Here is a 27,732-nt window from a genome sequence, read left to right as displayed (position 1 = left end):
CGCCATTGAGGTGGGAAAGGAATGAGGACTGCAGGTGGGGAGAGAGTGGGCAGGTCAGTCTGAGGAGCTGGGGGAAGTCCAGGGGCCACACCAGGAACCTGCTGGAGGTCAGGTTCGGAGCACTTACCAGCAGGAGAGGACAGGTGGCCAGGCACAGGTACAGAGGGACAAGGGCTGAGCCCAGGGGCCAAGGGCAAATGGTGGGAAATGACTTGTAGTTGGGGCTTGTGGGAGGGAGAGAAGGAGGAAGCCAGATGGGACAGAAAAGACCTGTCAGAGAAGCAAGAGGAGACTTCCCACCCTCCTAGAGCACCCTGGGCTGGTGCTAGGATGGTGGGCGGGAGGTCAGGAGAAGACCTTTCTCATCACAAGAGATGAGAACCTGGAAATGGAAGAGAGGGCCGAGAACCGGCAAGGCTGCATGTGTGTGCGCGAAGAGCTGGTCAGGATTACCGATTTTCAGGGCTAGGAAGGACCTGGGAGTTGGCTTTGGAGCAACCCCTAGGTTTTGCAGACGCGGAAACCAAACCTGCGAAGGAGGGCACTTTGCACGCCAGACGAGCAGGCAGGCGGGCAGGCGGGGCTCTTGGGCTTCATAGGGCGCGCGTCCTTCCTGAGCCCCGTCCTGCGTCCCCGTTCAGTGCACAGCTGCCTTCAGACCAGTTCGGAGGAAGCCCCCTGGTACCCAGCCCGGGCCTGGGCAGTACCCTGAGGCTTCAGTGTGGGGCCACACCGTGGACTCTCACCCGGGGACCTTACGGCGGGCGGAGGAGCCGCGGCCTTTCGCAGCGACACCAGGTGCCCGCGGACTGCCGGAAGCAGAGGTGCTGAGCCCAGCCGAGCTCTGCATCCTCCCACTCCCCAGGGCGCCCTAGGAGCCGTCAAGGAAACGAAGTGCAAAACGGGGTCGACCAGGAATGTTTGCGGATGCTCTCGCTCCAGGTCCCCGGGCCGCGACCACCTGTGCGTGGCCCAAGTCTTCCCCCAGGTGCGCTGGGTATGTGGACGCGCCGGGGGGCTGATGAGGAGAATTAGCCCTGACAACGTCCTCCTCTGCCCCTGGAAGTGAGCTGGCTAGGCCCAGGGACGAGGACCGCCGAGGGGCGCACGGCACTGGCGCGGGTGGGGCCATTAGGGTGGACGCCAGTGCGAGCGGCTGCTGCAAATTTGGCAAGCCGTGGCTTCCGCTCTGCGCATGTGCAGAAGGCGCCGGCCTTTCGCTTAGTAACTTTCAAGTTCTCCCGGGGCTGCTCCGCGGGACCAGGTGGAGCCAGACAACTTCCTCCCCGCCGCGCCACTTGCTTTACCCCCGCAGGTAAAGTGGGAAGGGGTCGTTGAGCATAGGGAATGTCTCCCTTCCCCTTTCCCGGACGTGCGGAACCTGGGCTCTGGGCCGGGGTGCCACGTCAAGGGTCAGGTTTCGGGCCGCAGCCCCCACTCAGCAAGGTGGGTGGGTGGGTGGGAGCAGAGGGTTAGTCCCCGGGCCGCGCAGCCCTGGCACCCCCATTGTCCCCCGCGCTCCTCTGAACTTCTCCCCCTGGTCCCAGCTTTTTGCCTGTACGCCAATCCCTGCCCTAGTCCCTCCCCTGTCTTTGGGGATTTGTCAACTGGAAGCCGACTTTCTAACCCCGGGTCGCGCCGCCTCGGGGCTTCTTCTTCTCGAATTATAGGCGACGCAGACCTGGGAAAGGGTCAGACGCAGGAGTCCCCTTCCGCTGGGGAGGTTGAAACCACCGTGGGTCTGTCTCTCCATAACCACTCCCTAGAGCCCTGGTGGAGTCCCGAGGAGGAAGGCTGGGAGTTTGGGGGAGGGACCGGGAGAGTGAGGAGAACTCTGCTAAGACAGCTACGGAGGTTTCAGTACCTGATAAAGACTGGCTGGCTCCCTGAGACCCTGGGGTGGCCTCCATATTTCAGTCCCAGGCAGTGTCCCCAAGGGCAGGAGTCCACATCGTGTTTGGCCCACTCCCCTAGGAACCGCCTTCCACCCTGAAGTTCATTGTGCGGCTGTGTCCCAGCCTGTGCAGCTTTAGGGTTTGAGGTTAAGCCAGTGGGTTGTGCTCACCAGTCCCCAGCCTAGTGGACACAGGGGGTTGTGGGAGGCATCCTGGACATTTCTGGCTCCTGCAGAGTTGTAGACACCCACTGGGGCCAATAAAAGACTCTGGGTCACCCCTGACTGTTTCTCCCTTTTCCCTGCGCCAGTCCCGCCTGCCTTTCTCTCTTCTCCCCTCCCCGGACACCTGTCGGAGTCCTGAAGTCGGCTTCTGCCTTGAGGTCAATGTGAACAGAAGCAGAGGCCACCTTCCCCCCACCCCTCGTGTTTGTTTAGTGTTGGGACAAAGGTCTCTCTCGGCTGTTCACTGGGCTCTAACAGAAAACATCAGAAGGAGTCCCGCTGTTTCCCCATTCGCTGGAGGCTGACTTAAAAGCACACTGGCTTTCAAGTGTTCACAGGGCTGAGCCCTGGGCTAGGTCCTTCATGGGCATCCTCCTGGGTGTGGGCCTCCCAGCAGCCCTATAAAGAGAAGCATTATTGTCCCCACTTTATGGAGAAGGAAGCCAAGGCACGGAGTGGTTAAGCCACTTGTCTAAGCAACATGGTGCGGGGACCCTGACTCCAGAGCCCAACATGGTGCGGGGACCCTGACTCCAGAGCCTGTTCGGGTAAATGCTGGGCACACTGTCTCTTGTCATGCCGGACGCTGTGCCGTTTACTGTCGTTCTGGGGCTGACGTGTGTGAAGGTCAACAGCTGTCCAGGTTCCTGGGTCCTGTTTGGTGGCGTTTTAAGCAGAAGTCTGTGTTTACTTTGCAACCTTCTTCTGCATCAAGAGCATCAGAGTGAGCTCCCGTGGCAGGAGGGCTAGGGCTGCTTGGAATCCTGGGGTCATTGTAACAAAATTGGGAGATTCGGAGATGTTAAAAATACCTTGAGTTTGTACAGAGCCTTCTTGTGAGAGCCAGCAGCGCTCACGCACTTCCTGCCGCGTTCTACCGGCATTTCGGGAAGATACAGAGATCTTCAGGTGTGTATGAGGGCCCGTCCTTGCTGCCAGCCCTGTGGCAGTGTGTTAGTGTTGGTGGTTGACCTCTTTGGCAAGTTTGAGACCGGCTCTGGGGCTCGGCCATCTGTCCCACTGGCCACAGTCAGATTCTCTGGCGCACATGGGCTGAACTTCGAGTTGGGGGACGGAGCCACCTGCTGCTTCCCTGGCCAGGCAGGAGTTCTTGGCTCTCCTGCTGCTCAGGGTCTTGGCAGGTGATGCATTCCTATGGGGTGATGAATACAGACCTGTCTGGAAGGCATGGATAAGTGCTAGGTATTTGCGAAAGCGTATCAAACAAATATCGGAGGACTGGATATCTTGAAGGTAGTGTGGCCTGGCAGGGCTCCTGTGACCAGAGGGTCTACTTGCTCGTTTGGCCACTGCCCAAAACTATCAGTGGAGCCAGCTCCCTCCTGATCACTACCAGCTGGGTCCCTCCCCCTTGCCCCCACTGGCTTGGCAGAGTTGTCCTCTCAGAGGTGCCTATTCTGGAAGATGTAGAGAGGCCGGTGGGACCATGTTGGTTCAGCAGAGTCTGGACTTGCCACGTGAAACGGGCAGGGACAGGCTGCAGCTGAGCTGAAGGGTCTGGGAGAGACTGCAGGCCTCCAGAGCTGTGCTCGCACCTGGGCACCTCCCCTGGATGAGGCAGGCGGGGACAGACTCCGTCCCCGGCTGGTGGATTGGCTGGCTGACCTCACTGAATTCTTACCAAACTTTGTGAAACTCACCGAGGGATCCTGTTTGGCAAGAGGAAAGGGGCTTAGAGGTGTGTCTGGGTTAGAGGAGGAAGAGGAACCGCAATACCTTCCTCCCGTGGGGCTCTGCTTGCCTAAAGCTTGGAGCGAAACAGCCTAGGTGAGGGTTGTCCCGCCACCTCTTTCAAGGGACAATGTTGCCTCTGTGAACATTTCATGAGGATGTTTTTTTCTTACCATTTCATGTTTCAAGCCTTCTTTGTTTGCTCTGTGCTGTCCCTGGCAGCAGCCACCCTTGCCATATGAGGTCCTCAACATAGTCCCACCACTTCCAGTGCTTGGGATTGAGGGGGGAGACCACTGCCCTGGACCCAGCTGGGCCTCAGGCCATAGGGGAAGAGGGACGAGACTGGAGCCCAGGTTGTGCTAGATAAGAGGGTGGAGCAGGGAGGAGGCACAGAGCAGCAAGTGCTCAGAGCCAATTCTGGGAGTTGGGGGAGAGACCGGGGCAGAAGGGTGCCCACTGGGAGGAACCAAAGGGTCCACGAGAGCATTTGAGTTCAGAGACATTGTGGAGGGTGTGAGTAGGGTGCTATGTGCCGGAGGGTGTCAGGTCGAAACTCCTGAACTGGAAGAGGCAGCTTCCACGTGACCCTGGTTGTCTGTGTTCCCCCAGGGCAGTCTGTGAACGCTGGTACCCCATGACCCTGTGGTCAGGGAGGCCCGGCAGGAAATGAGCGGCAGGCCCAAGGCAGCTTGGGAGGTGGCTGGGGCTGCCACTGCTTTTGCCAAAGACAGTTCCAGCCGAGGTCCTCTCCAAGAGACACACCCACAGTCCTTCCGTCCCCTGGTGTCTGGTAAGTGTGAGGGTGGTGGGGGAGGCAGGCCTTGGCCTCCCGGCATCCAGCTGGGGTGTTCTGTTGGGGTGGTGCCATTGGGTGGGGTTTAAAGGAGAGAAGCCAAGATCATCTGCCTCCCAGAGGTAGCTTTTGTGACTCTGTTCAGAGCCACCAACTCCATGGCTCTGGTGCCATACCCTCCAGCTCTTAGAGGGGTGAGAAAGTGACTTGGTCTTCTGGGGAATCCTCCCATGAGACTTGGACCTGCCACCCTCCCCTACATCCTGCCTGCACTTCTGTGTGTGTGAGATTGTCCCCAGCCTGGCAGTCCCAGGGGTCAGAACTGGGAACCACCCCCCCACTCCCCCACCCCCCCACCCCCGTCACTACCAGGAGTCCAAACTTCTGTTGGGGTTCTCTGTTCTTTTCCTTCTTGTCCTGCAGCAGGTAAAAGACCAGACCTGGCAGAAATCCCCTGGGAATCTGGTTTAAGCAGATTTGGGGAGGTGGGAGCTGGAGGAGGGGCTGCTGAGCATTTCTCCTGGCTCTTCAGCCACAGACAGAGTGAAAAGGGGCCAGAACCTGGGCACTATCTCTGGGGCCCCTGGCGTCAAGAGACAAACACTGGAGCTTTTCATTAGCTTCCCCAGGGGTACCAGGAGCCAGGAAAGAAGAGGTCAGCAGCCTGCCTGGGGCAATGTTTGCTTTGGACATTTCAGGCTTTCCATTTAGACCAAAGGGACTTCGGGAATGCAGGGGTCAGAGGGTGGAGCTGGGGAAGCTTGCTGGGTGACTCAGGGGTCCCTGTGGAGGTCCCAGGACTCTGCCTCCTTTTCCCCCTTGGGATACCTCCCTCTCAGTCTTCTCTGTTCCCACATCTTCCCTCTGGTCGCCCCTTGCAGAAGCCTTTAATCTCTCACAGAATTCCCACGTTTGTCCGCCAGCTGGACGGGGCGCGTAGGGTGGTAGAAACAGATCTGGCCTGTGCGAGTCAGGAGTCTGGGTCTGAGAATCAGTTCTGCCAGGACCAGTTCCTTAATCTTGGGACCGGTTGTCAAGCCTCTGAGCCTCGGTTCCAAGTGTATGGAAAGGGCCTGCCTCTGACCTCGGTGAACGGTGGGGGCAGGGCCTCTTCCTCCGGTTGCTCCCATGGATCAGCAGTTGTGGCAGACTTAGACGTCCCTTCTTCCTTGTTTGTCCTCCTCCACCCTCTCCCCTGCCTGCACTCTAGCTCTCCCAGTGCTCCTGTGGGGATTTCCGTGCCAGCAGTGGTCCTGGAGGCTGGAGACACGGGGGCACCTCCTAAGCAGGCAGACACAGCAGCTCCCATCCTTCCCTATCTTCCTGTTCCCCCCACCCCCATCTCCGGGAGGCTGCCAGCTGTGTCTTGTGTGAGCCATCTGCCCTGTCCCTCTGACCCTTGGGACTGTTCCCACAATGGAGCTATTTTCTGTAGTCTTGGTCTGGTGTCTGCCTCTCCCCGACCCCTTGCTGCTGGCTCCCTGTGCCCCACCAGCCCCTGGAGGAGACACCCAGCTGTGGCTGTGTCAGCGCCGGCTGGGGAAACTTGGGCAGAGGGAACTCTGACTACCTGCCTGGTCCTGTTCTTCAGGGGTGACAGGCGTGATGACTGACTCCCCATTCCTGGAGCTGTGGCAGTCCCAGGAGGTGTCCATCCGGGGTCGACTGGGCATCAGGGACCAGTCCAATGACTCCTATTGCTACAACTCAGCCAAAAACAGCACTGTGCTCCAGGGGGTCAAATTCGGTGGCATCCCCGTTGTTCTGCTCCTAGATGTCAGCTGCTTCCTGGTAAGACCCTTGTGATTCATGTCCCTCGCCTGCCCCTCTGCCCCTGGAGTTATTTGTTTATTTAAGCCCCCGCCCAGGGCCCTCTGTGAAACTCAGGTGAGGAGCCAGAAGCATCTGGGTTTATGTCCCAACTCTGCTGACCATGAGTGTGGTACATAGGGTGGGCCTCAGGTTCCTGCTTTGTAAAATGGAGCTAGTGATTCTTACCGCAGAGAGTTTAGAGAAGGTTACATAAGCAAGGTATGGAAGGAACACAGGTCACTGTTATTTGATTGTGACCATTGTTACCGAGTTGTCCGTCTGCTCTTGTTCCCATATTCCCCCCAATTTGAGATACGCCATTTTCCTCCCCTGTACTGACCCCACACTGGCCAGGCAAAATTTCCTGGGGCCATGGGCTTCTTCTTTTCACAAATGCCGATGGGATGGTTGGTCCCTCTTGATGCCTCCTCCTAACACTCCCTATGAGTGCATGGGGCGAGAAAGGGGCAGAGGGAACCCACACCCTGGGGCGGCTTTGGGCCAGAGGCCAGGTGAAGGTTTGGGGGGTGGGGAGTTAGGGTAGCATGAGTGTCCTGGTTCCCAAGGGAAAGAGGCAGGTATCAAACACATTTGCTGGCATAAAAGCAGTCCAGCAGATGAGGGTGGGGGGAGTCCCCCCTTTCCAGTTTGGCCCCCAGATTAAGGTCTAAATGTGTGCATTCAAGTCTGGCTCCACTGTTGGTCCTTTATGGGCTGACGTGGCTACCCACATGCTACTCAGTTGCTGTGGAAAAGGGCTCCTTAAGTGCCAAAGCACCCTCTTCTTGGAGCTAAAACCCATTTGTCATACAGACCAGTCTTAGCTGAGAGGGAAGAGTGGGCAGGAGGGTCGTGGTGGATTTGAGGGTGCTGGGGTTCATGCAGGAGGGAGGCCCGGAGCAGCAATGCAGCGGCTTCAGGGAGGGGAGAATTGGGGCCAAGGCATGAAGCTGGGGAGAGAGGTTGGGCAGGGAGCCTAGGGTGCTGGGTGGGGTACGTCTGGGCGGGGTAGGCTGAGAAGAGAGAGCTGCTCTCCAGCAGAGTGCGCTGGTGGGGGTAGATTTGTATTGCAGGAAGATATGGGGGTGGGCCACAGAAGAGCCAGGGTTAGTGGGCAGCAGGAAAAGCTGGAATCATGGGAAATGCCCACATCACAAGGCCTGAGACAGCAGCAGTCAGGACAGAGAGGGCAGGCCCTGGCTGGGCAGCCTTTGCTTTATCCTACAACATGACTCACCTGCCTTTGAAAATGCATCACCAACTCCCGGCTCTGCCTGAGTGCTGTGCTGCCTTGATTCTGTAATTACAAATTAAATTCTATGTAAAACAAAGAAGTAAAGTAAAGCTGCTCCCCGGGGCTGCTGTGAGTCCAGACCTTTCTGCTGGGGGCAGCTGAAGACAGATCCGGGCTGAGGAAGGTCAAGGCTGTTGACACTAATGTGCTTGACTAGGAGGGCACCAGGCAAGCTCAGTGTCAGCGCTGATAGCCTCTGTGACTTGGGAACAAGTGACAAGGCCTGGGGTGGGGGGCCTTTGAGTCGTATGGCTGGGGGCAGCTCAGTGTGCTCTTGGGCGTGGGTAACCTCCAAGGCCCTTCTAGCCCCACCCCCCGACTCTAGGCAGGTGGGCTTGGCCGCTAAGCAGTCGTCTGTTCTCATTAGAAGCCATTCAGTATACTTACACTTGGTTTCTTTTCTACTTTTAGTTTTTAATATTGGTGTTTTCCATCATAAGGAGAAGATTCTGGGATTATGGGCGCATTGCCCTGGTGTCAGAAGCGGGCAGGTAAAAAAGACATCACTTGGATATGAGTTAAATGTGTGTGTGAGAGAGAGAGGGAGAGAGAGAGACTGGGGTGGGCTGGGCACTTGCAAAGCCCAGCAGACAGGACCCACACATGATGCTGGTATTACATCACGTTCACTGAGCACGTCTACCAGGCCTGGACCAGAAGCTGTGTCTGCCTGCTCTGCACCGCAGACCTACGAGGTCAGCCACGTGACCTTTGTTGTGCTTTCAAGAAAACCAAGCCCCACATGCCCAGCTCTCTATTGGGGCTTTGGCCTGGCTGTGGCCGTGAACCTTGCTGGCTTCAGGCTGAGGAGGAAATCTTATTCCTTTAGATAATTAGGGATTTCAAAATCAACTGAAGAGGAGGATGACAGTTTTATCTGCTGCATGGGGAAATATCTTATACATAGGCAACATTTTGAAGTCAGTTTAGGTAAACCAGTCGTGGTGCTGAGGGTCAAGGGCGACCCGACCCTATGTTATAATGGCATATGATAGAGTTTCGTGTCTTCCATACCTAGGAGTGGTCAGTGCCCTCGTCTGTATTTTCCACAGGTGAGTTACATTTGGCCCCAGCCACTGAGGGCTAGTAGCTTTGGTCCTGAGCTCTATGAGGCAGCAAGATACTGGACATAAGTTTTTAGATTTTTAAAAAAGAATCATCTAATTTTTTTCCTTTTGTGTTTCCAGCGAGTCCAGTTTCCGGAGATTGTCATCGTCTTCCTCTGCAGGGCAGCAAGACTTTGAGAGTGAGCTGGTCGGTATCTTAGGGGCAGCTGTGGCTGTGGGGCGGGGCAGGGAGCGGGGAGGGGGGACCAGAGGTAACCAGTTAGTAGGGAGACGGCAGTGGTGTTCCTGTTCGGGTGCTAACTTAGTGTCCTGGATCTCGAGTGGCAAGTGTGGGTCAGAGGTCTTCTCTGCATTGACAAAGTCACCTGGACTTGGTCAATGCCACGGGGGATGTGGCAGCTGGGTGACCTGGGATCGTGAGACTTGACTGACCCTCAGACAGAGGGTTTGGAATCCCCACGTGTGACAATGAATTATTGACTTGCCTGCTAGTCTGTGAGCCAAGTATGGGCGGGAACCCTGTCTTAACCAGAGATGTCCCCTTCACCTGACACCCGGTAGTAGGTACTTAGTAATGGTCAAGTGGACGATGAGCAAATATTTGTCTTCAAATAAAGACGCATGAAGCTGGGGAATAGTCCAGCTCTAGGGAGTTCAGTGGACAGTGAGACCTACAGACGCCCGCCTTGCTCTCTAAATCCCGCCGCAGTGCTCTCTGAGCCACATCCCATTCGCGTCTTTGCAAACAGACAGAACCCCAGTTTCTCCAGAGCTTCCCTGAGTTTGCAGCGACAGTCACTTCAAGTTTCATGATTGATCCTGGAGCCTGTGTAATTCCACAGGTTGTCAAATCTAAGAGGCGTTTGTGAGAATTCCAGACATGGAGTGCACCTCGGGAAGGGTGGGGAGCGTGCGGACTCGGTCCTGTGTGGGGCTTGCTGCGCTGGGGGCAAGAGTGCTGTTTTTAGACAAGAGGAAGTGAGATGGCTGTGAATGTCAAAGACGGTGATTTTATCTGCTCCTGAAGACATGCGCGTGTGAAGCTAATCTCCAGTCTCTTTGTTTGAAGGGATGCTGCCCCTGGCTGACCGCGATCTTCCGGCTGCAGTGAGTACCCCGTGGGCAGCAGGGTGCTTGCGTGCGTGCATGGTCAGCCAGGATGCCCAATCTTGAGATAGGGTCTCGTAGGCACTTTTTCAGTTCAGGTTCAAAGCAGTAGCTGGGGAGAACCCACCTACTGAGAACACAGGTGGCCCCGGTGGCCCCCGCACAAGCTAATTAAATAAAGTTCATGCCTTGCTTAGGGCAGGAATTAGATCTACTTCATATTTAACATGGATACCCTTGAACGGAAGCTCTTCTAAGACAGTTTTCTGTGTCTCCAGTGAAGAGTGGAGAACTAATGATTGGCTTGATATACATTCAGCTCATTGGGTTAAAAGTTTTCATTTTTTTCAAAACTTGAGGCTGTGGAGAGACATCCTAAAAGAGGTACTTGGTGATGTGACCTGATCAGGCACCTCCAAGGTGGTGGAGGGAGCCCAGGTGTGAGTCGGGGCCCTGCCACCTGTTGTCAGTATGCCGCCAAACCCAAGGAGCTGCCCGTTAAGCTGTGGTCAGCTGTGATCATTGAAACGTGAAGGCGACATCTTAGAACTGAGGGGATGTGGTCATTTCAGTACATTGGGCAAATCCCTTTCTCTGGGCCTGTTTCCCCAACCATAAAAAGGTGTGGAGGACACCCGTTCTGCCTAATTGAGACGAATTAATACATGCTGTATACACGGTAGAGTTTGGGGGCCGGTTTTCCCAGGGGGACTGGCAGGAGGCGGAGTCTCTACAGAAGCAGCCAGTGAACCCTGGTCTGGAGCAGGAAGAAGGTGTTTCGGGGGTGGGGAGGGGACAGGGGTAGGAGAGGCGGAGATGCCCACCACAAAGTCAGGGCGCAAGGACACATTCCGCCCTGGTCCTGGAAGTAATGTATGCATTGTGCAAATACTTTTGCACATACAGATGAAAATCAATAGGAATAAATTGTAAGTCACCCGTCACCCTCCCTTGGGTCGGCCACTCTCCATTGCCACTGCTCAGGCCACTGCCCCCTCTCTGGGCTGTGGACCCCACTCTCACTCAGCCTGGACCCCGTGGGGCAAAACCAGAAACTTGGACTCATCATGTTCACGGTAACTAACAAAGGCTCAACAGATCGGCTCTGAAGTCACTCCCCTCTCCATGCCCCTGTGTTCATTGTTCCGTGTCCCCAGCTGTCCTCTCCGTGGGGACACTCATTTCTTATGGAGTGGGGCTGACAGGCGGGTGCAGCTGTGCATTCCGCTTTGTCATTTTAATGCTATATCAGTCATGGTTTGCATTTCAACTCCCAGTGTTTTTCTCTTCCATTCCAGCCCCAGAAGGGAGTACCCTTTGGCTTTTTTAAAGTTGCAATTAAATTTCAACAGCTTGCTCACAGCCAATATTGCAACGACATTGAAAGACGCCTCCCAGTTTCCGTCCGAATTGCCTTTCCCCAGCAAGATAGGGAAGCCAGAAGGGTGTCTCAGGAAAAACCGTGCTGGACATTGCTCATCTGTTGGTTTTAATCTTCACCAACATTTGTGTAGCAAGCACGGGCGATGGCAAAGCATGTGCATGTCAGCAGTTTATTTCGAAGGGAAAACAGTGTACTTAATTGCAAAGCTTTGTCCTGCGGTAAATAGTGAGAAGGAGTAACTTAGCAAGCACACTCCTGAGTGTGCGCCGGGTGCCAGCACAGCACCCCAGCTGAGTCCCAGGTAGCCAGCAGGTAGTCCCTTCCCTGCTTTAGGTGAGTCCCGTGACCCGTTCCCGCAGGTGGCCGAGCTGGATTCCACTGTGGCCTGGCTGACTGCCACACCCATGCTCCACACCTGTCAGATCTGCCTTTTTATGCCTCCCTGAGCTCTTTCCAGGGCGGGCGCTTTCCTGGCCTTCTGGAAGCAAGACCCTCAGGAGACACCCCTTCTGTGGAAGTCTGGCTGTCAGAACCCCAAATTTTCTGGGTTCCTAAATGACTGAGGACCTCCAAAATACGGCACTGAGGGTGGGAAAGGGGGGAGCAGGTCACCTCCCATCTCTGGGGTCATGGCAGGGACACCAGGAGGAGCTGGGCCTCAGTGTCTCCGCCTCTCTCTCCCAGCTTGGCTGAGGGCTGATGGAGGAAGGATTGGGCTGTGAGCTTCAGAAAGGGGTTCCTGGCAGTCGTCCTGCCTGTGGCTTTGTTCCCAGAAACAGGAAAACCCGGGTGTGGGACCCTCATATGTACACCTCTCAGCCCCACACAGACGAGGGCGCCAATGTTTCTAGAGCCGCAGATGGAGTGGTCGTGGGTTCCTCAGCCCAGGAGCGGGGTGTGGGGCCAAGGGGTCAGGCTCTGAAGCTCTCGTCACGGCTCCTCTGTGAGAAGCTATGTAATTGTAAAGCCGTGCAACTTTCCCACACCTCTGGGTGCTCAACATGTCAAAAAGTGGAGATAAAATCAGAACCCGCCTTGCGGGGTGGCCATGAGGGTTAGAGCAGACAAGCTACGCCAGGCCCTGAGGTTCCCAGCCTGTGACGACTACTCATTTCGATTCCACGCGTGTGTCTTGCCCAGCGATGACCAGATCCAGGAGTGGTGTGGGGAGGACGCCATCCACTATCTGTCCTTCCAGAGACACATCATCTTCCTGCTGGTGGTGGTCAGCTTCCTGTCCCTGTGTGTCGTCCTGCCCGTCAACCTCTCCGGCGACTTGCTCGGTGAGCTATTCTTTCCATCCTCGAGGTGGCGGGCCCTGGCAGAGCAGCGGGCCTCGGGAAAGGGGCTCAGTGTGGTGGGTCTCACACTCAGACGGGAGAGGGTCTCAGGGTGACTTCCGGACTTTTCCATCTGATTAAAAACCCAGAGAAGAATCCACCCCACCCCTGGGGCCCCTAATATCAATTCGTGGCTCTAAGTAGGAGGAAAAAATACCCCCCAGGTTTATAGAATCACGGGCTTCCAAGAGTATTTTATGTTTTCCTGCCCCCACCCAAATCAAGAGGTCATTATCGGTGGATCCAGAAGTCGTTTCCGGTGCTCAAGGGCAAAATCAGAGCCAAGAATGATTATTTCCAAGGAACTGGAGGACTCTGCCTTCCAAAATGCCACTGTGATTCATTTCTTACACCCAGTGATTACCAACCTGGGTTTTGGGAACAGCTTAGGATCTTTCCAGGTTTCTCAAGAAATGCCACAAAAATCTCAAAGCAAGACGAATTCACATTTTGACTTCACGCCCATGATGGGTTGAGAAGTTGTCAGGGAGCGTTTTGGGGTGAAGCAGAGGCCTTGGCTGGGGTAGCTCTAAAACACTGGGTGGACATCACTGTCCTCTGACAGGCCCCCCATCTATGGCCCTCCTGGTCAGGGGAGACTGGTTTTGCACCCCCACAGACCCTGGAACTAAGCATCTGTTGTTTCTCTGCAGACAAAGATCCTTATAGTTTTGGGAGGACGACGATAGCAAATCTGCCCACTGAGTGAGTAGGGGGAGAAGGGTTTGAGGGTGCTGATGGGCCAGGCCAAGGGGAAGGTAGATTCTAGAGCCCTGGGTGGGCCAGAGGTAGCCCGAAGGGAGCGGGCTGATGTCTGAAAGCCCCTTTGCAGCAAGTGTGTGGCTGGGCTCCAGGCACGGACACACCATAAGCAGCTGCCCTTTGCAGGGGGTTCTGGGAAACCAGGAGGGCCCAGGTACCCGAGTGCCTCTGTCAGGGCAAGGCTCTCTAACGAGGCACGGGCCACGCAGTCTCTGTGATGAAGCCATTTGCCCTCAGCTCAGAGCCATAAGGGTAGCCAGGCCCCGGCCCTTGCACCCCAGCCCCCTGCCTGGGAGCCACCCCCTGATGGCAGGTGGTGTCCCCCCACACCCCCAGCAACAACCTGCTCTGGCTGCACACTGTCCTCGCTGTCATTTACCTTTTCCTCACCGTGGGCTTCATGCGGCATCACACCCAGTCCATCAAGTACAAAGAGGAAAACCTGGTGAGTGAGGCTGGGATGGAGCAGGTGCTGGGGAGGGTCCCAGGTGGGGGCTGGAGAGGAATGCCCCCCCCCCCCAGCTTATTCCCCAGGTGACAGCAGTGAGCTTCAGGGGGGTCCCTGTGGAACCTGGCTTGTGTATTTGCACCCAAACTTGGCATTGTCTTTTTTTTTTTTAATTTTTATTGTTGTTCAGTTACTGTTGTATGCCTTTTCTCCCCGGCATCGTCTTTTAAAAAGGTTTTTCTGATAGGTTGTTTGAGGATTTAGATAGTCTCCCCTCATTCTGCCAACTAGCCCTTAGTTTGGCAGGATATGGGCTTGTCCTTACTGACTCTAAGTGGCTTCTGAGATGTTCAGATCAAGAGCAGCCCCTCCCTGGTAGCAACCCACAGCCTGACGGAGGAGGTGGTTTCTGATGCTTGGTTCCAGGCCTGCTGTGTGACCCTATTTGAGTCACTTTCCCAATCTGGATGCTTTCTCAGTCCCCAGTCATGCAAAAGAGGCTCATAGAATCTCTTTGGAAATGCTCTCAGTGCCGCTGGGAGGAAGGCACCGTGTAGATGTCATGCCACAGGGCTCTGCTAGGCCGAGGAAGGGGGGCCTGAACACCTGAGACCGCCTCATCCTGGTGACTTTCTTCTCTGGTGTGCTTCTCCGGCAGGTGAGGCGGACCCTGTTCATCACAGGACTCCCCAGACATGCCACGAAGGAGACTGTGGAGAGCCACTTCCGGTGAGCAGGGCCAGGCAGGAAGGGGAGGGAGCCCCTCCAGGTGGGACCACACAGTCCCACGGGGCAGGTGCCTTGGGCGAGTGCCTTACACCTTCCACTTTAGAGAAAGAGAAAAGGTCTCCACTGATGTGGGAATACGCGGCACAATCGCTCTGCTAACCTTGGATGTGGGGGCGGGGGAGGGGGGGGGCGGTCTCAGCTGCCTGGGGGTTCTCTTTTCCAATGCCGTCTTCTGATTCTGGCTCGCCTTGGACACAGGGATGCGTATCCCACGTGCGAGGTAGTGGAGGTCCAGCTGTGCTACAACGTGGCCAAGCTGATGTACCTGTGCAAGGAGAGGTAAGGGCGGGTGGCGCATGGGCGGGCGTCCATGGGTTCAGCTGGCCTGCACCTTTCTGACCCTTCCCCTCTGAGATGCCCACCCTCCTTCCTTGACCGGCTCGGATCCCGCAGCTGGGAAGGGAGGAGGGGGGCTTCTGCCCTTTTCTCATCCCAGTTCTGGTGGTGACTGATGGCCGAATGGAGGATGCGGGGTTTGTGCCACAGGACTGAGAGTCTGAGGGTTGTGCCTTTCCTCCCCAAATGCAGAAAAAAGACTGAGAAGAGCCTGACCTATTACACAAACCTGCAGGTGAAGACAGGCCAGCGGACGCTCATCAACCCCAAGCCCTGTGGCCAGTTCTGCTGCTGCGAAGTGCAGGGCTGTGAGTGGGTGAGGGCCCGCACCCAGGCCAGGCCCGTGGGCGCTGGGGTCCCCCTGCCCTGGCACAGGTCCACATCATCACAGGGGTGTGCCTTCTGGTAGGAGGACGCCATCTCTTACTACGAGTGCATGAAGGACAAGCTGGCGGAGAGGATCACGGAGGAGGAATGCAGGGTCCAGTACCAGCCCCTGGGGATGGCCTTCGTTACCTTCCAGGAGAAGTCCATGGCCACCTAGTGAGTGTTCCACGCCCCTCCTGGGCTGACGGCTGTACCTTCCAGACTGCTCACTGCTGTGGGGAGCCTGGCCCTGGGAAGGGGGTTGCACCTTTGCCTGGGGTCTGGCTCATAAATCACATTCATGCCCGGGGTCTCGGTGTCACTGACCCTTGGGAGCAGAAGAGGGTTGGGGCCAGGAGAGGGATATGGGAAAGAGGTGGCCAAGCAAAAGCCTACCTTGCCTTGGGCATCCTGGACCCAGGGAAGGGTCTCCTGGGTGTGCCCTGCAGACCCTGAAGTGAGGCTGGGGCCAGGAGGTGGCCAGTGGAAAGGGGAAGAATGTTCTGAGACAGCAGCAGAGGAGTGGTGGGTACTTAATGGGAGTCAGAGAAGGACAGACGAGGGCCCATGCAGCTGGCGAGGGTGGAGGTGGGAGTCCTAGGGAGGGAAGTCCTGGATCAAAATGCGAACACACCTCATGTAACGTAGTCTGATGACAACTCGGGGGCTTGGTGGGTAAGTGAGCGAATTGAAGGGTGAAGCCACTGGCAGCGGGGTCCTGTGGAGGGGTGCAGGCAGCATATGGGGCAGCACAGACAACATGGCAGCTGGAGCCAGACAGATGGGGTACAGAGCCTGCCATGGAGAGCCTCAGTTTCCTCGTCTGTGAAATGGGAACAATGCTTGGCTTACAGGGTTGTTCCAAGGATTAAACAAAATCCTCCCCCTAGTGTGCCAAGCAGGTCGTCTCTTTCATAGCATTGATTATAATTAATAAGAATAAAAAAGCAAAGGTCGGGCACTGTGGGGCTCCCAGGCTTTCTTGGTCCCGTGTGCGTTTGCATCTGGGGTTCTGAGCCCCGGCCCTCTCTGCTTTCCCCGCAGCATCCTGAAGGACTTCAACGCCTGCAAGTGCCAGGGCCTTGGGTGCAGAGGGGAGCCGCAGCCGTCCTCCTACAGCAGAGAGCTCTGCATCTCCAAGTGGACAGTCGCCTTCGCCACTTACCCCGAGGACATCTGCTGGTGAGCCCCCTAGCCTGGAAGGGCCACATTTCAATGCTCAGTAGCCACATGTATCTCATGGCTAGGGGATGACACTGCATCCTTAGGTCTAATGTCACCTGCCTCGTTAGCCTGGGGGACACATTAAAAGGATTAAAAAAAAGTCAAAAATAATTTTAATACTATCACCTCTTCCTGTAGATCTAAAATATTATCAGTTCAACAGCAGTGAATAACTTATTTTCCCTCTGAGCTCATAGAGCCCTGAAAATTGACCTTCCTGTAGCTGAAGGTCAGTGCAGAGAACTTATGTGTACTCCTAGGTTGAAATGAGCCCTAAGCCAGAGCCCTCAGGCTGGTCTCTTGGCTTGTCTCACTGGGACCTTCTGACCCCCAATAAGCCAGGGGCACTCTTGGTGTGGCTGGTAGCCGGATCCTGGGCGAGCAGCCTCCAGAGCCCGTGCTCTCTCCTCTGTAGGAAGAACCTGTCCGTCCAGGGCTTCCACTGGTGGTCCCAGTGGCTGGGCATCAACTTCACACTCTCCTTGGTGCTATTTTTTCTGACCACACCCTCCATCATCCTCTCCACCATGGACAAGTTCAATGTCACCAAACCCATCCACGCGCTGAATGTGAGTGACCATTCTGCAAGGCCCGTCCCGGGAGGGCTGGCGCAATAGGGCACAGGGAGTGTGGGAGGGATAGGGGCCAAGGGATGTGGGGGACAGCGGAACCAGGACGTCAAGTCGCTCGGCTCGTGTCTGTGCTGTTCTTCAAACAGACAAATAAGTGTTTTAATCGAGGTATAACTGACATGTACATCGTGTCTTTGCTTTTAAGCCCTAAGCAGACATGGCCACACTTAGTACCATGTCTTCTAGTAATTTAGACATTTATATATATACACATATATATATGCACACACATATGTATTTGTTATATATAAAACATATATACTAAGCATATAGTTATATTTATACATTCATATATATACAGAATGAATATAAAGTATATGTGGAGTTAATCTAAATACCCATCAGCAGGCCTCACTTGAGTTGAATGACGTATATTGGGTCTGATAGCATGTCCAACACCCATTAAAAACCGGAGAGACTTGTGGCGGACACTGGGGGCTCGGGATGAAAGCGGAGTGTAAGCTGCCTCTGAGCAGTGGGTGCAGCCGGCGACGCAGGCGAGGGATCGGTGCCATGGGGAGCAGGCGGGAAAGAATGGGAAGACCTTCTTGGATTGGGGTGGCAGAACTAAGAATTCGTTGTTTCTTTTACATTTCAGTTTCTAATAATCTTGTGAGAAAGTCATTGATTCTATGTAGACTGAATGGTTTTTTAAAATTTCAGATGAATTGATGAGATAACAGCTAAACACTGCCTAAATTTGCATCTACTTTAAAAGATACTAGCTTTGCTGAAATATCCCCCTAAATATATTTTTTTTCTCCAGCCCCACTTGGCATTTGGTTACTCATAGTCTGGGGAAGCACACTGGGCTGGAGGCCCGAGGTCACTGGTCCTCGGTCTGCCATTCCTTAGCTGACAAATTCTAAGCCTTGGTTTTCATCTAGAAATGAGTCAAAACGTTTGCCATATTACACTCACGGGGCTGTTATGATGGTGATTGAGTGATATAACGTATGGTTGAAGCTCTCTCACCTGACTCAGTATATCATAAAAAAAATACATAGTGTATATTAACCCGTCTTGTCTAGATTTAAAGCACGGACGTGTTCATTTCCTTGCAGTCCCTCGATGTGTGTGGTCAAGGCCTGTCCTTTTGAGGACGGACCTGCTGATTGGAGTTTCCCTTTGTCAATTTTACACAAACCGTACCCTTATTTCATTGTCTGTGATTCCAGTTTTGGTTTCGTACAGAAAAGCAAGGATTTAAAGATCCTTGCAAAGCCATTCTAAGGACAGAACCCTCCTAGGTTTCATTCCCCTTGGCCTTTTACAGTTTATTTATCCTCATCTAACTCAACAGCATTTTAAAGAAATTGGCCTTAATCAAGTCTTTCCCAAGTATCTGGCTTAATTTTCGAAGAATTTTTCTCTCTGTTTTTGTGCTCATTTAATCAGGAAAGTAGTAAGTTCATCAAATCATGTGATGACAATGACGAGTACAATAGGTGTAGACAGGTTTGGGAACAAACAGGAGGTCCTGGTAAGTCCCAGCCGGGCCACTGGGAGCTGAGTGGGCAGGCCAGCTGGGGAGGGAGCCTGGCCTTCAGTGTTCCGTCTTCCCTTGGCATGATCTTTGGTTGTCTACAGGGAACGGAAGAGGCTTTCTATCTGGTGAGTAAGACAAGGGGACCTCAGTTACCTGGGAAGTTGCTGCCTCACTCTAAAGGGCTCTGCTGAACAAATGTGAGGTGCTATTATTATCTATTCAGCCAACAGTATGGACCAGGCACAGCGCTAGTTCTGGGGGTCAAGGATGACCAACAAGTCAGGGAGCTCACTGAGCCCCCATGCCAGTCAGTCACGGTCTCCAAGCCCCCAACTCTCTGCTGCGGACCTTGTCTTCCAGGACCCGGTCATCAGCCAATTCTTCCCGACCCTTCTCCTGTGGTCCTTCTCGGCCCTGCTCCCATCCATCGTCTACTACTCTACGCTGCTGGAGTCTCACTGGACCAAGTGAGTGCCGGCACTCCGATGCCCATGCCCTAGGGCAGCGGGCACATGGCCTACTGGGGCCACCTGGGGCCCCGTGAGTCCCCTGTGGGCGCTCACCTCTGACTTCCCGCAGGTCAGGGGAAAACTGGGTCATGATGACCAAGGTCTACATATTCTTGATCTTCATGGTGCTGATTCTGCCCTCCCTCGGCCTCACCAGGTACGTCGCCACCCCCTGCTCTCAATTCAGAAGTAGGGTCACATCTGGAGAGCATGTCCCCAGGAGAACGGAAATGGTTTTGTGGTGATTGCAAATCCCTGCCCCCCTTGAAGCCTGTCTCACCCACTTGGGTTGGAGGGCAGTTGTGCGGGCCCGTTGGTTCTCCTGGAGACACCATCTCTCTTCCTTCAAAAATACACTATTTTTAAAAAGCTCGAGAACCAATTTCATCATGACCTTCCTCCACTTAGGGGGAGGGTCTGATCCTGGCTTTGTTTATCTCCAGAAAGGCAGTTTCCGTTAAAATAGGCCCTGGTATGTTACACTGTAGTGCGTGGCATTTTAAAGGATAAATGTAGGTCTTGAGATTCAGCCTGTTTTTAGAGCAGAAAAAAGAGAAACCGTGCGTAGTGATCATATAAAGTGTTGGAAATAAATTCTTATGGGATTCACTTGTCTTCCAGTCTGGATTTTTTCTTCCGGTGGCTCTTTGACAAAACTTCCTCGGAGGCCTCTATCAGGCTGGAGTAAGTATCAGCCACGTTGCGTTTGGGAGCCACGGTCCTGGGTAGACATCCTGCAGGGGCGTGGGCTGCATCGTGGGAGGGCAGTCCGTGCCTCAGAACACACCTTCCTCCCCGGGACCGCAGGGCCTGGGCTTCCCTGCCCCCGCCCCCAGATTCCTGGCCGGGCTGAGGCCAGGCAGAACCTTTGGGCACACCGTGGGAGCTGGCCCATTTTGTGCTATGTGTGCAAAAATGTAGTTAATCTTTCAGGACAAGGCTCAATTAGTCTCAGGCTCGTTCATTCCCTGGAACTTATTTACCGAGAACAGAATCTCCGGGGAGCAGGAACTGCTGGCTCCCGGCGGCGCCACGGAGCAGGAGTGGAGAATAATTATTAATGTCACAACCAGAAGGGCTGTCTGGACTGTGGAGTACTTGTGCCAGGGGAATGGAGTGAAACCTGTTTTCTGACATGTGTCCTTGCTAGTGTTTTTAGCTTGTACCGTGCCCACTCAACAGCAGTACTCGTTATTTAAGAAGGCACTCTGCTAAATGCTTTATTCTTTTTTCTCATTTTCCCTTTATAGTGACTTATGAGGTAAATGGCATCATCTCCATTTTACAGATGAGGAGACTGAGGCCCGGAGATGTGGAAGCACTTGCCCTAGGTTCCCCAGCTAGTTAAGAGACAGAGCGGGGATGCAACCTCTGCCCCCACTGCACTGAACTTTAGGTCCTGAAATAGGCTTTCAGGCTCCTGATGGATTTTTCCAAAGAGCTGTTTATAGGGAAGGCTGGCTGCGACTCTTTGGAAGGAGAGGGTGAATTATTTTTAATGGGTTCTTGCTGGGTACACTGGTGACCCGGGAGCTGGCAGCCTCAGAGAGACACGCGTACACCCAACCAGCTCCTGTCTGGGTTGACAGTGACTTCCAGGTTGCCAGGTGCAACGGTCAGCTCTCAGTCCTCATGTTACGTGACCTATCAGCATCATCTGAGACATTTCTCGTGCTACCCTCCTTGAAACACTGTCTTCACCGGCTTCAGTTCTCCCCTCTGCTGGTTCTCCCCTCTCAGCCTCCTAGGCGGCTCTTGTGCATCTCCCCAAGCTCTAAATATCACGGTCCGGGGGATCAGCCCTTCGTCCACACCCCTTCTCTGGGTGACCTCAGCTGGGCCCACGGCTCTGATGCCGCCTGAGTACTCCTGAATTAGAATGTGTGGAAGGGGTTCACGTTTTTAACCCCAGCCTGCACCTCTGGACTTTGTACTTCGCTGCCTGCCGTGGCTGCATTTGGGGTTCTGCTGGGCATCTCGGACTTTACCTGCCCCAAACCAAATCCCTGACTTTCATCCCCAAATCTGCTGACCCCACAATTTTCCCCACCCATGACTCTGTTTTTCTGGTTGCTCTGGCAAAAAAAAAAAAAAAAAAAAAAAAAATCAAAACCCTTCAAGTTCTGCTTGCCTCCCCTCTTTCCCTCACATGCCCTGACATCAGCAAATCTTGACAATCTAGATAGATTTGGAATGCCACCATGCTCACCTCTGCCGCCGCCACCACTGCCATTGTGCCACTCACAGATGACAGGGGTGGCACTCTGCCTGCAGCCAGGCTGCAGTTCTCTCCTGGCTAGCCCTCTCCAGCCCCTGCCTCTTGCCCCATGGACATGCCAGGCACACTCCCCTGAGAGCCATTATCTGTCATTTCCTGTCTGGGATGCTCTCTCCATGGTTTCTAGATGAGCTCACTCTTTACCTTTTCTGCACAAAATCACCTGATCAGAAAGGTTCCCCTGACCGCTCTGCCTAACACAGTGAACATGGCCCGCCGGCTTCCTTTTCCTCACACGTGGCAGCCACATTCGTTTGTCCCCAGCTCGGACGTAACCTCCGTGAGAGTAGGGTCAGGCGCTTTGTTTCTCTCAGTGTGTGCATTGCACACCCACATGCTAAAGGGAGGGCTGAGTACAAAGCTTCAGGGGGCCTAGCGTCTGCCCACCCTCGATGGGAACGAGGCTCTCCTGGGTCTCAGCTCACACCCCTTCCCTGGGTCCCCAGGTGCGTCTTCCTGCCCGACCAGGGCGCCTTCTTTGTGAACTACGTCATCGCCTCGGCTTTCATCGGCAACGGCATGGAGCTGCTGCGGCTGCCTGGACTCATCCTGTACACCTTCCGAATGATCGTGGCCAAGACCGCCGCGGACCGCAGGAACGTCAAGCAGGTGCGGGCTGGTGGGGCAGGGCTGGTGCCGATGGCCCTCTGAGCACCCCGCATCCATCCTCTCCCCAGCCACCCCACTCCATTGCCAGGCACTTTGCAAAGTGCTTCTCGCCATGCGGGCAGCGCCACCTCTGTGGGGGCGGAGGATCAAAGACCCTGGGTGACAGTGGCATGTCTTCACAAATCTCTACTCTTACTCACTGGCTGGAGGAGAGGGTGTGGAGTTTTGCATTGTAACCAACCTGAGATCACACACATACACACACACACACACACACGCACGCACACACATCTACCATCAACATGTTCCTTATTTGGAGGCACGCATTTGCATAAATGTTTAAGATTATCCCAGCTGTCTATGGCATTTGGGGCTCGTGGCATTTGTTCCCTAAGTTGGGTGGTGTGGATTCTCGTTTTTCTCCTTTGCCACGTGGGCACCATGAGAGGGAAATCAGAGACGTGCTGCATCCTTTCATTTAATTGCTGGAGCACCCCAGGGGCTGGGCACCACTGGGACCTTACTTGGCAGACGCATAGACTTAGCCGTAGGGAGGTTAAGTACGTGGCCCAGGACACGTGCCAGAAAAGGCAGAGCTGATGTTGGGTCCAATGCCAAAATCTGTAGGGGATCACTCCACAGTCTGCCCTCGGGGGCACCATCTCTTCCTTCCAGGGGCTCAGTCCTGCTGGGTAGACAGGATTCTGACAAGGACACAATAAGGAAACACGAATCACTGCCCCTTGGGGGGTCTGGGTGTGAGCTGAGTGAAGCTGGAGGAGGCTTGTGGAGGGAGAGAAAGGACCTCATGGGGCTGGGGGAGCTGTGAGTCTCCCATTTCCAAAGTCCTTCCCACCCGGCTTTCGCCTCCCCACCCGGAGCCACCTGATGGGGGTCTGGCGGGACAGGCCTGGAAGTGCCTTGTCACCTTCTCCTCCCCCAGAACCAGGCCTTCGAGTTTGAGTTTGGAGCCATGTACGCGTGGATGCTGTGCGTCTTCACCGTCATCATGGCTTACAGTATCACCTGCCCCATCATCGCACCATTTGGTGAGTGGCCCCAGAGCCGGGTAAGTGGGCGGCACCCCAAGACAGTCATCACAGGGCCTCTGGTAGCTACAAGAGCCACAAGCTATCAAAGAGCCACAGGTGACATCCAGTTTAACTTCACTTCTCAAGCCTTCCAAACTATGGGCTCACTTAGTGACTCTCGTGGTCTGAGCGTCTTGGCCAGCTGACCCCTTCCTTGTCGGTGGGTTCTCCCAACCGAGACGGCGCCGCGGTACTGATCAAGGTGGGCATGCGTGCCGTCGCTCTGGCCAGTCACCCTTGCACTCCCCGGGGATGATCACACTAATTCTCGCACAACCCTACAAGCCGGGTCCTGTTTCTGTCCCCCTCTCACAGCGGAAGCCCTGGATACGTGTCAGGGAGGAGTAGAGTCAGGATTCGAATTTAGGACTGTTCGATTTTATAGGCCAAGATCTTGCAACTAAAATAAAATATCAGGAACTGGCTGATAAAAGGAAGACTCTAGAAGGAAACAGAACACCCAAGAGACCATTGGCGGGGATAGCTAAGGTTTAGGGATAGGAGGAAGTTTTAGTTTTTCCTGTCCACTCTCTTGCACTATTTTTAAAATACAGTATTACTCTTTGAAAACAAAACAAAACTAACCATTTTTAAGGACCTGACATAAAAGGCAGCACCTGCCCTTTGTACTGCCCCTGGGTTGAGATCCTTGGCTCCCATCGACTGCCGTGAGGGCAGGAGGTTGGCTTGTGGGGGAGAAGGAAAGGCAAGTGGGAGCACTGAGGGGTTGGGGGTGCTGAGCAGGAGAGGGGCGCAGGAAGAAGTGGAGGCCAGGCCTCTGAGTGTAAAAGAGCCGCTTCCCCCGAGATGATGCTAGGATGCCAGTGGTCCCTGGGCACAGAATAACAGACCCCTCCACTCCTTGGGGTCAGAAAGAGGCCAGGAAGGGGGAGGGAAAAGAGGGGAGCGGAGGGAAGAGATTAAGAACACTAGCAGCCCGGTCTACGCATTTATGCCTTTTGCCCACCTTCCGGGTCATGTGGTCGAGCAGCAGCCCCAGCGCCAGTCCCACGCACAGATAGCCACCCTGGGAGGAAGGGGACAGAGCTCACAGCCCCATCCCTGCAGGCCTCATCTACATCTTGCTCAAGCACATGGTGGACCGGCACAACCTCTACTTTGCCTACCTCCCGGCCAAGCTGGAGAAGAGGCTCCATTTCGCGGCTGTGAACCAGGCCTTGGCTGCTCCCATCCTGTGCCTCTTCTGGCTCTACTTCTTCTCCTTCCTGCGCCTGGGTGAGGAGCCCTTCCAACCCAAGCGAGGGGAGGGGGTCAGCCCTTGGCCTCACAGTCCCATAGCCACACCAGCCCGTCAAATTCCTCACTGCTTTAACAGCATCAACTCAATGTCCAATCAGAAGGTGGCGTCCAGGGTGAAGGCTGGCTGGGGGCAACGTTGAGGACCTAAGCTAGCCCAAGTTCAAGTGTAGCTCTGGTGAAGGCCAGGCAGACTGCTGCAGACAGCCTGAGAGAGGACGGTCACTTTATCAACTTTGGAGGGGCTGAACCTGAGGAGGTGGGGCAGCTGGTCCAGATGGCTCTTTGGCAGTGGTGGACAGGTCCAGGTCCCCATACATCATGGGGACATGCAGGAAGGAAAGCCGACTCTCTTGGGAAAAAGAAAAAGGCAGGAGAGGGGTATGACTCTGCCCCAGTCAGCTGAGGGAGCCTCCACCCTACCTAACCCAGGACACGGGAGACTGCAAGGAAGTGACCCAACGAGGAAGCTGGCAAATAGCTGTTGACTTGGCCTCCCGGTGCCTGAAATCTGAGCAGACACAGTGCCAGCTGTTCAGTGGGCCCTGTGCTCCTGGCTGTGAAGACACCATCTTGGCTGCTTGAGGGGATGGGGGTGGGGCATCTGTTTATTATCTACCTGAGGGAGCAGTCACCCACAGTTCCTGTAGCAGGTGTGGGCCTCTCCCTCCCCAGGGTGAGGGTGAATGGCAGCTCCTCCCCCCTCCTTGTCTGAGGCTGGCATCCCATTGTCCCCAGGTATGACGGCCCCTGCCACCCTGTTTACCTTCCTGGTCATGCTGCTCACCATCCTGGTCTGCCTGGGCTACACCTGCTTTGGGTGCTTCAAGCACCTCTGCCCTCTGAACTACAAGGTAAAGGGTCCCTCCCCCTGTCGCCACCCAGCCAGGACCTGGGAGGAGGTGTGGGTTTGCTCTCCACCCCTCCTCCACCCAGCCACATACCAACAGCCTTCTCCAGGTTTTATTTGTCCACAGGAAAGGCGTGGGTAGTTGGGTATAAAGTGCACCTCCCCTTTCCACCCCCTTCCCTGCTCCCTGCCCTGGCCGCCCCCATCCACTCTTGGGCTGCTGCTGGGAGCCTGGCGCCAGCTGGTGCTACTGTTCTGGGTGTTAATAGTCTGCTTGTTTGGAGGGTGTTGGTTCAGGAAGATCAGTTTTGTTTATCATTGGAAGTTTCTGCTGTTATCTGCAGACAGAAGAGTTGGCAAGTGACAAAGGAAGTGAGGTCCAGGCCCATGTGCCCCCACCATACACGGTAAGTTATGGTTCTCCCCTGGCACCCAGCACCAGCGGTGGGCCCAGCCAGACGGGCCCGGCAAGCACGCTTTGATCATCTCTTGTTAACACAGAGGTCCCTTGGTCGTGTGTCAGGCAGGTTGCTGAATCAATGTCACTTGAGAAGGAATCCCTGGCCCCTCTGGGTGCTGTAACTTGCATAGGTGAAGCCACATCCCTCACTGAGGAGAGACTTTGTTGTGCCAGAAAGTACGCCCCTCCCCCTGGTTTCAGTTCCCCGCTCACTTTCCTGCCCTGCATATTTAATGCCTCGTGAATTCGGGCCTTTTGGGAGGCCGTGTCGCCAGGCCTGATGGTTCTGTAACTCGTATCACAAGCGTTTCAGCTGTGACGCCCTCTGCGGGGTCAAAACCAACTCCCCTTGGAATTCAACAAATGAACGAGACACCTGCTTCAGAGCAGGTGCTGTGTTGGAGACACACCAGTTCCTGTAGCCAGGTCTCCTTTCCTTCCTGGCTGCCCCTGCTTGTGGCCTCCAAGGTCCTGCTCCTAGGAAGGAAAAGGGAGCCACGGGACCCCAGAGCCGTGACCACTGGCCACCTGGCAGGGCCTGGGCTGGGGATAGTGACCTCACATTGGCAGTGTTCCTTCCGGTGGCTGCCTCCCGGGTGTTAGGCGTCCTTTGGATCAGTGTCTGTCTTTGGACCAGCCCCAGAGAATGTTCTCAGGGAGACTCATTATTCAGAGGCACGCCTGTGGCTGGGCCTACCAGCCAGGGGGAGAGGCAGGGCAGATGGACAATGGAAACCCCTTATTCTCAACCTGGGTCTGGGGAGGAGCAGAGCGGGTTTGTGCCCCTGGGGTCAGCAGCAGGAGCCTGGGGCTGGAGAGAGGAGTAACCTCCACTGAGTGGTTCAGCATTCCAGCATCCCATCGATGGCGTTCTCAGCCTGTCCTGCACAGACAGGCTAGTTTCCCATATAACATGAGCGATTCTCCTAGGATCCAGGGTGACGAAAACTTGTTTCTGCTGAGAAACAGGGGTGTGCGCTTCTTTCTCCACGATCGTGAGCACTGTGTGATTGATTGCATTTTCTGTTTTGCTCTGGCTGCCAGGAAATTCTGCAGTGGGCATACTTTAGGTCCTGACATCCTAAGTAGACATTGTTTCTTTGCGTGTCCTTCATGAGCATTGTGTGCCTCCTGGAAGGAGGGGGGACAGTGGAGGAGGAACAGGGTAAACAGGGTACAGTGTCTCACAGCCTCCCCACCCAAGTGCTAACACTCTCATTTGCTGGCAGCCCTACGTGCCCCGGATTCTGAACGGCTTGGCCTCAGAGAGGACCGCCCTGTCCCCACAGCAGCAGCAGACGTACGGAGCCATCCACAACATCAGCGGGACCGTCCCCAGGCAGAGCCTGGCCCAGAGCCCTGTGGACAGCGTGGCGGTTGCCTACCAGGAGGCCTGAGGGTGGGCAAGCTGCTTGGCTGGGCCCAGGGCTCAGGGAGCCCGGAGGTGAAAAGGCACAGGTGGAGAAGTAGCTCGACATTGCCTCCAACCAAGTTCAGGACTCGTGACCCTCAATTTAAAGCTCCACTGCTCTGCAAAGATGGAACCAGCCAGGAAAGGACTCTGGCCCTTGGTTTGGGGCCGGGGTGCCATCGGGTGATTTTTAGTGAGATCACGTGTTGGAATGGTGCCCTAGCCGGCCCGTTGGCTGTGGGGACTCTCTCAGGTAACAGAGAACACAACAAGTAGAAGACCTCCCCTCTGAGCTCGCAGACACCACCCTCCCCACTGATACCAAAGAGCCGTGGCGGGCCTGGGCCCGAGATGGGGTCCAGAAGGTGGTCGGGGTCATTCCAGCCCCTCCCCTCCCCGGAGGATTCAGCTGTGCACCCCAGGCCTGCCCCAGGAGTGAGCTGTGGGGAGCAGAGCTGGCCAGGGCAGGCCCTGTGGGGCACACACCTCTGCACCCTGAGATGGTTCCCTGTTTCTGTATTGTGTTGCTGGTGACACCGTGGTTGGGCCAGGGCCACCTGCAGCAGCCAGGGACAATGCGAATGACTCATAAAGTGCCTCTTCAGCCAGA

The 27,732-nt window shown here is 55.1% G+C and overlaps 1 protein-coding gene across 5 annotated transcripts; it reads left to right on the top strand.

Moving 5' to 3' along the window:
* Positions 1 to 557: 557 nt before the first annotated feature.
* On the top strand, positions 558 to 27,732 carry TMEM63A (transmembrane protein 63A). Of its 5 annotated transcripts, none has more exons than XM_024576159.4 (24): positions 558 to 988; positions 4,424 to 4,604; positions 6,199 to 6,398; positions 8,125 to 8,204; positions 8,901 to 8,967; positions 9,850 to 9,887; positions 12,412 to 12,554; positions 13,265 to 13,316; positions 13,710 to 13,818; positions 14,480 to 14,550; positions 14,809 to 14,889; positions 15,139 to 15,262; positions 15,356 to 15,489; positions 16,357 to 16,494; positions 16,952 to 17,105; positions 19,018 to 19,124; positions 19,237 to 19,323; positions 19,788 to 19,850; positions 21,891 to 22,053; positions 22,997 to 23,102; positions 24,213 to 24,380; positions 25,140 to 25,255; positions 25,596 to 25,658; positions 26,941 to 27,732. In XM_024576159.4, the coding sequence occupies exons 2-24, from the start codon at positions 4,481 to 4,483 to the stop codon at positions 27,106 to 27,108; spliced, it is 2,556 nt and encodes an 851-aa protein (XP_024431927.2). In that variant the 5' UTR covers positions 558 to 988; positions 4,424 to 4,480; the 3' UTR covers positions 27,109 to 27,732. The 5 variants fall into 5 exon arrangements, with proteins under 5 accessions (XP_024431927.2, XP_024431928.2, XP_045040352.2 ...); XM_024576160.4 differs by having other exon boundaries at positions 558 to 997; XM_045184417.3 differs by lacking the exon at positions 558 to 988 and adding an exon at positions 1,061 to 1,315.

This window comes from Desmodus rotundus, chromosome 10 (assembly GCF_022682495.2).
Source record: "Desmodus rotundus isolate HL8 chromosome 10, HLdesRot8A.1, whole genome shotgun sequence".
In the NCBI taxonomy this organism is placed as follows: domain Eukaryota; kingdom Metazoa; phylum Chordata; class Mammalia; order Chiroptera; family Phyllostomidae; genus Desmodus; species Desmodus rotundus.
The sequence above is the reverse complement of the archived record's forward strand: the minus strand, read 5'-3'. Positions and strand labels throughout refer to the sequence as shown.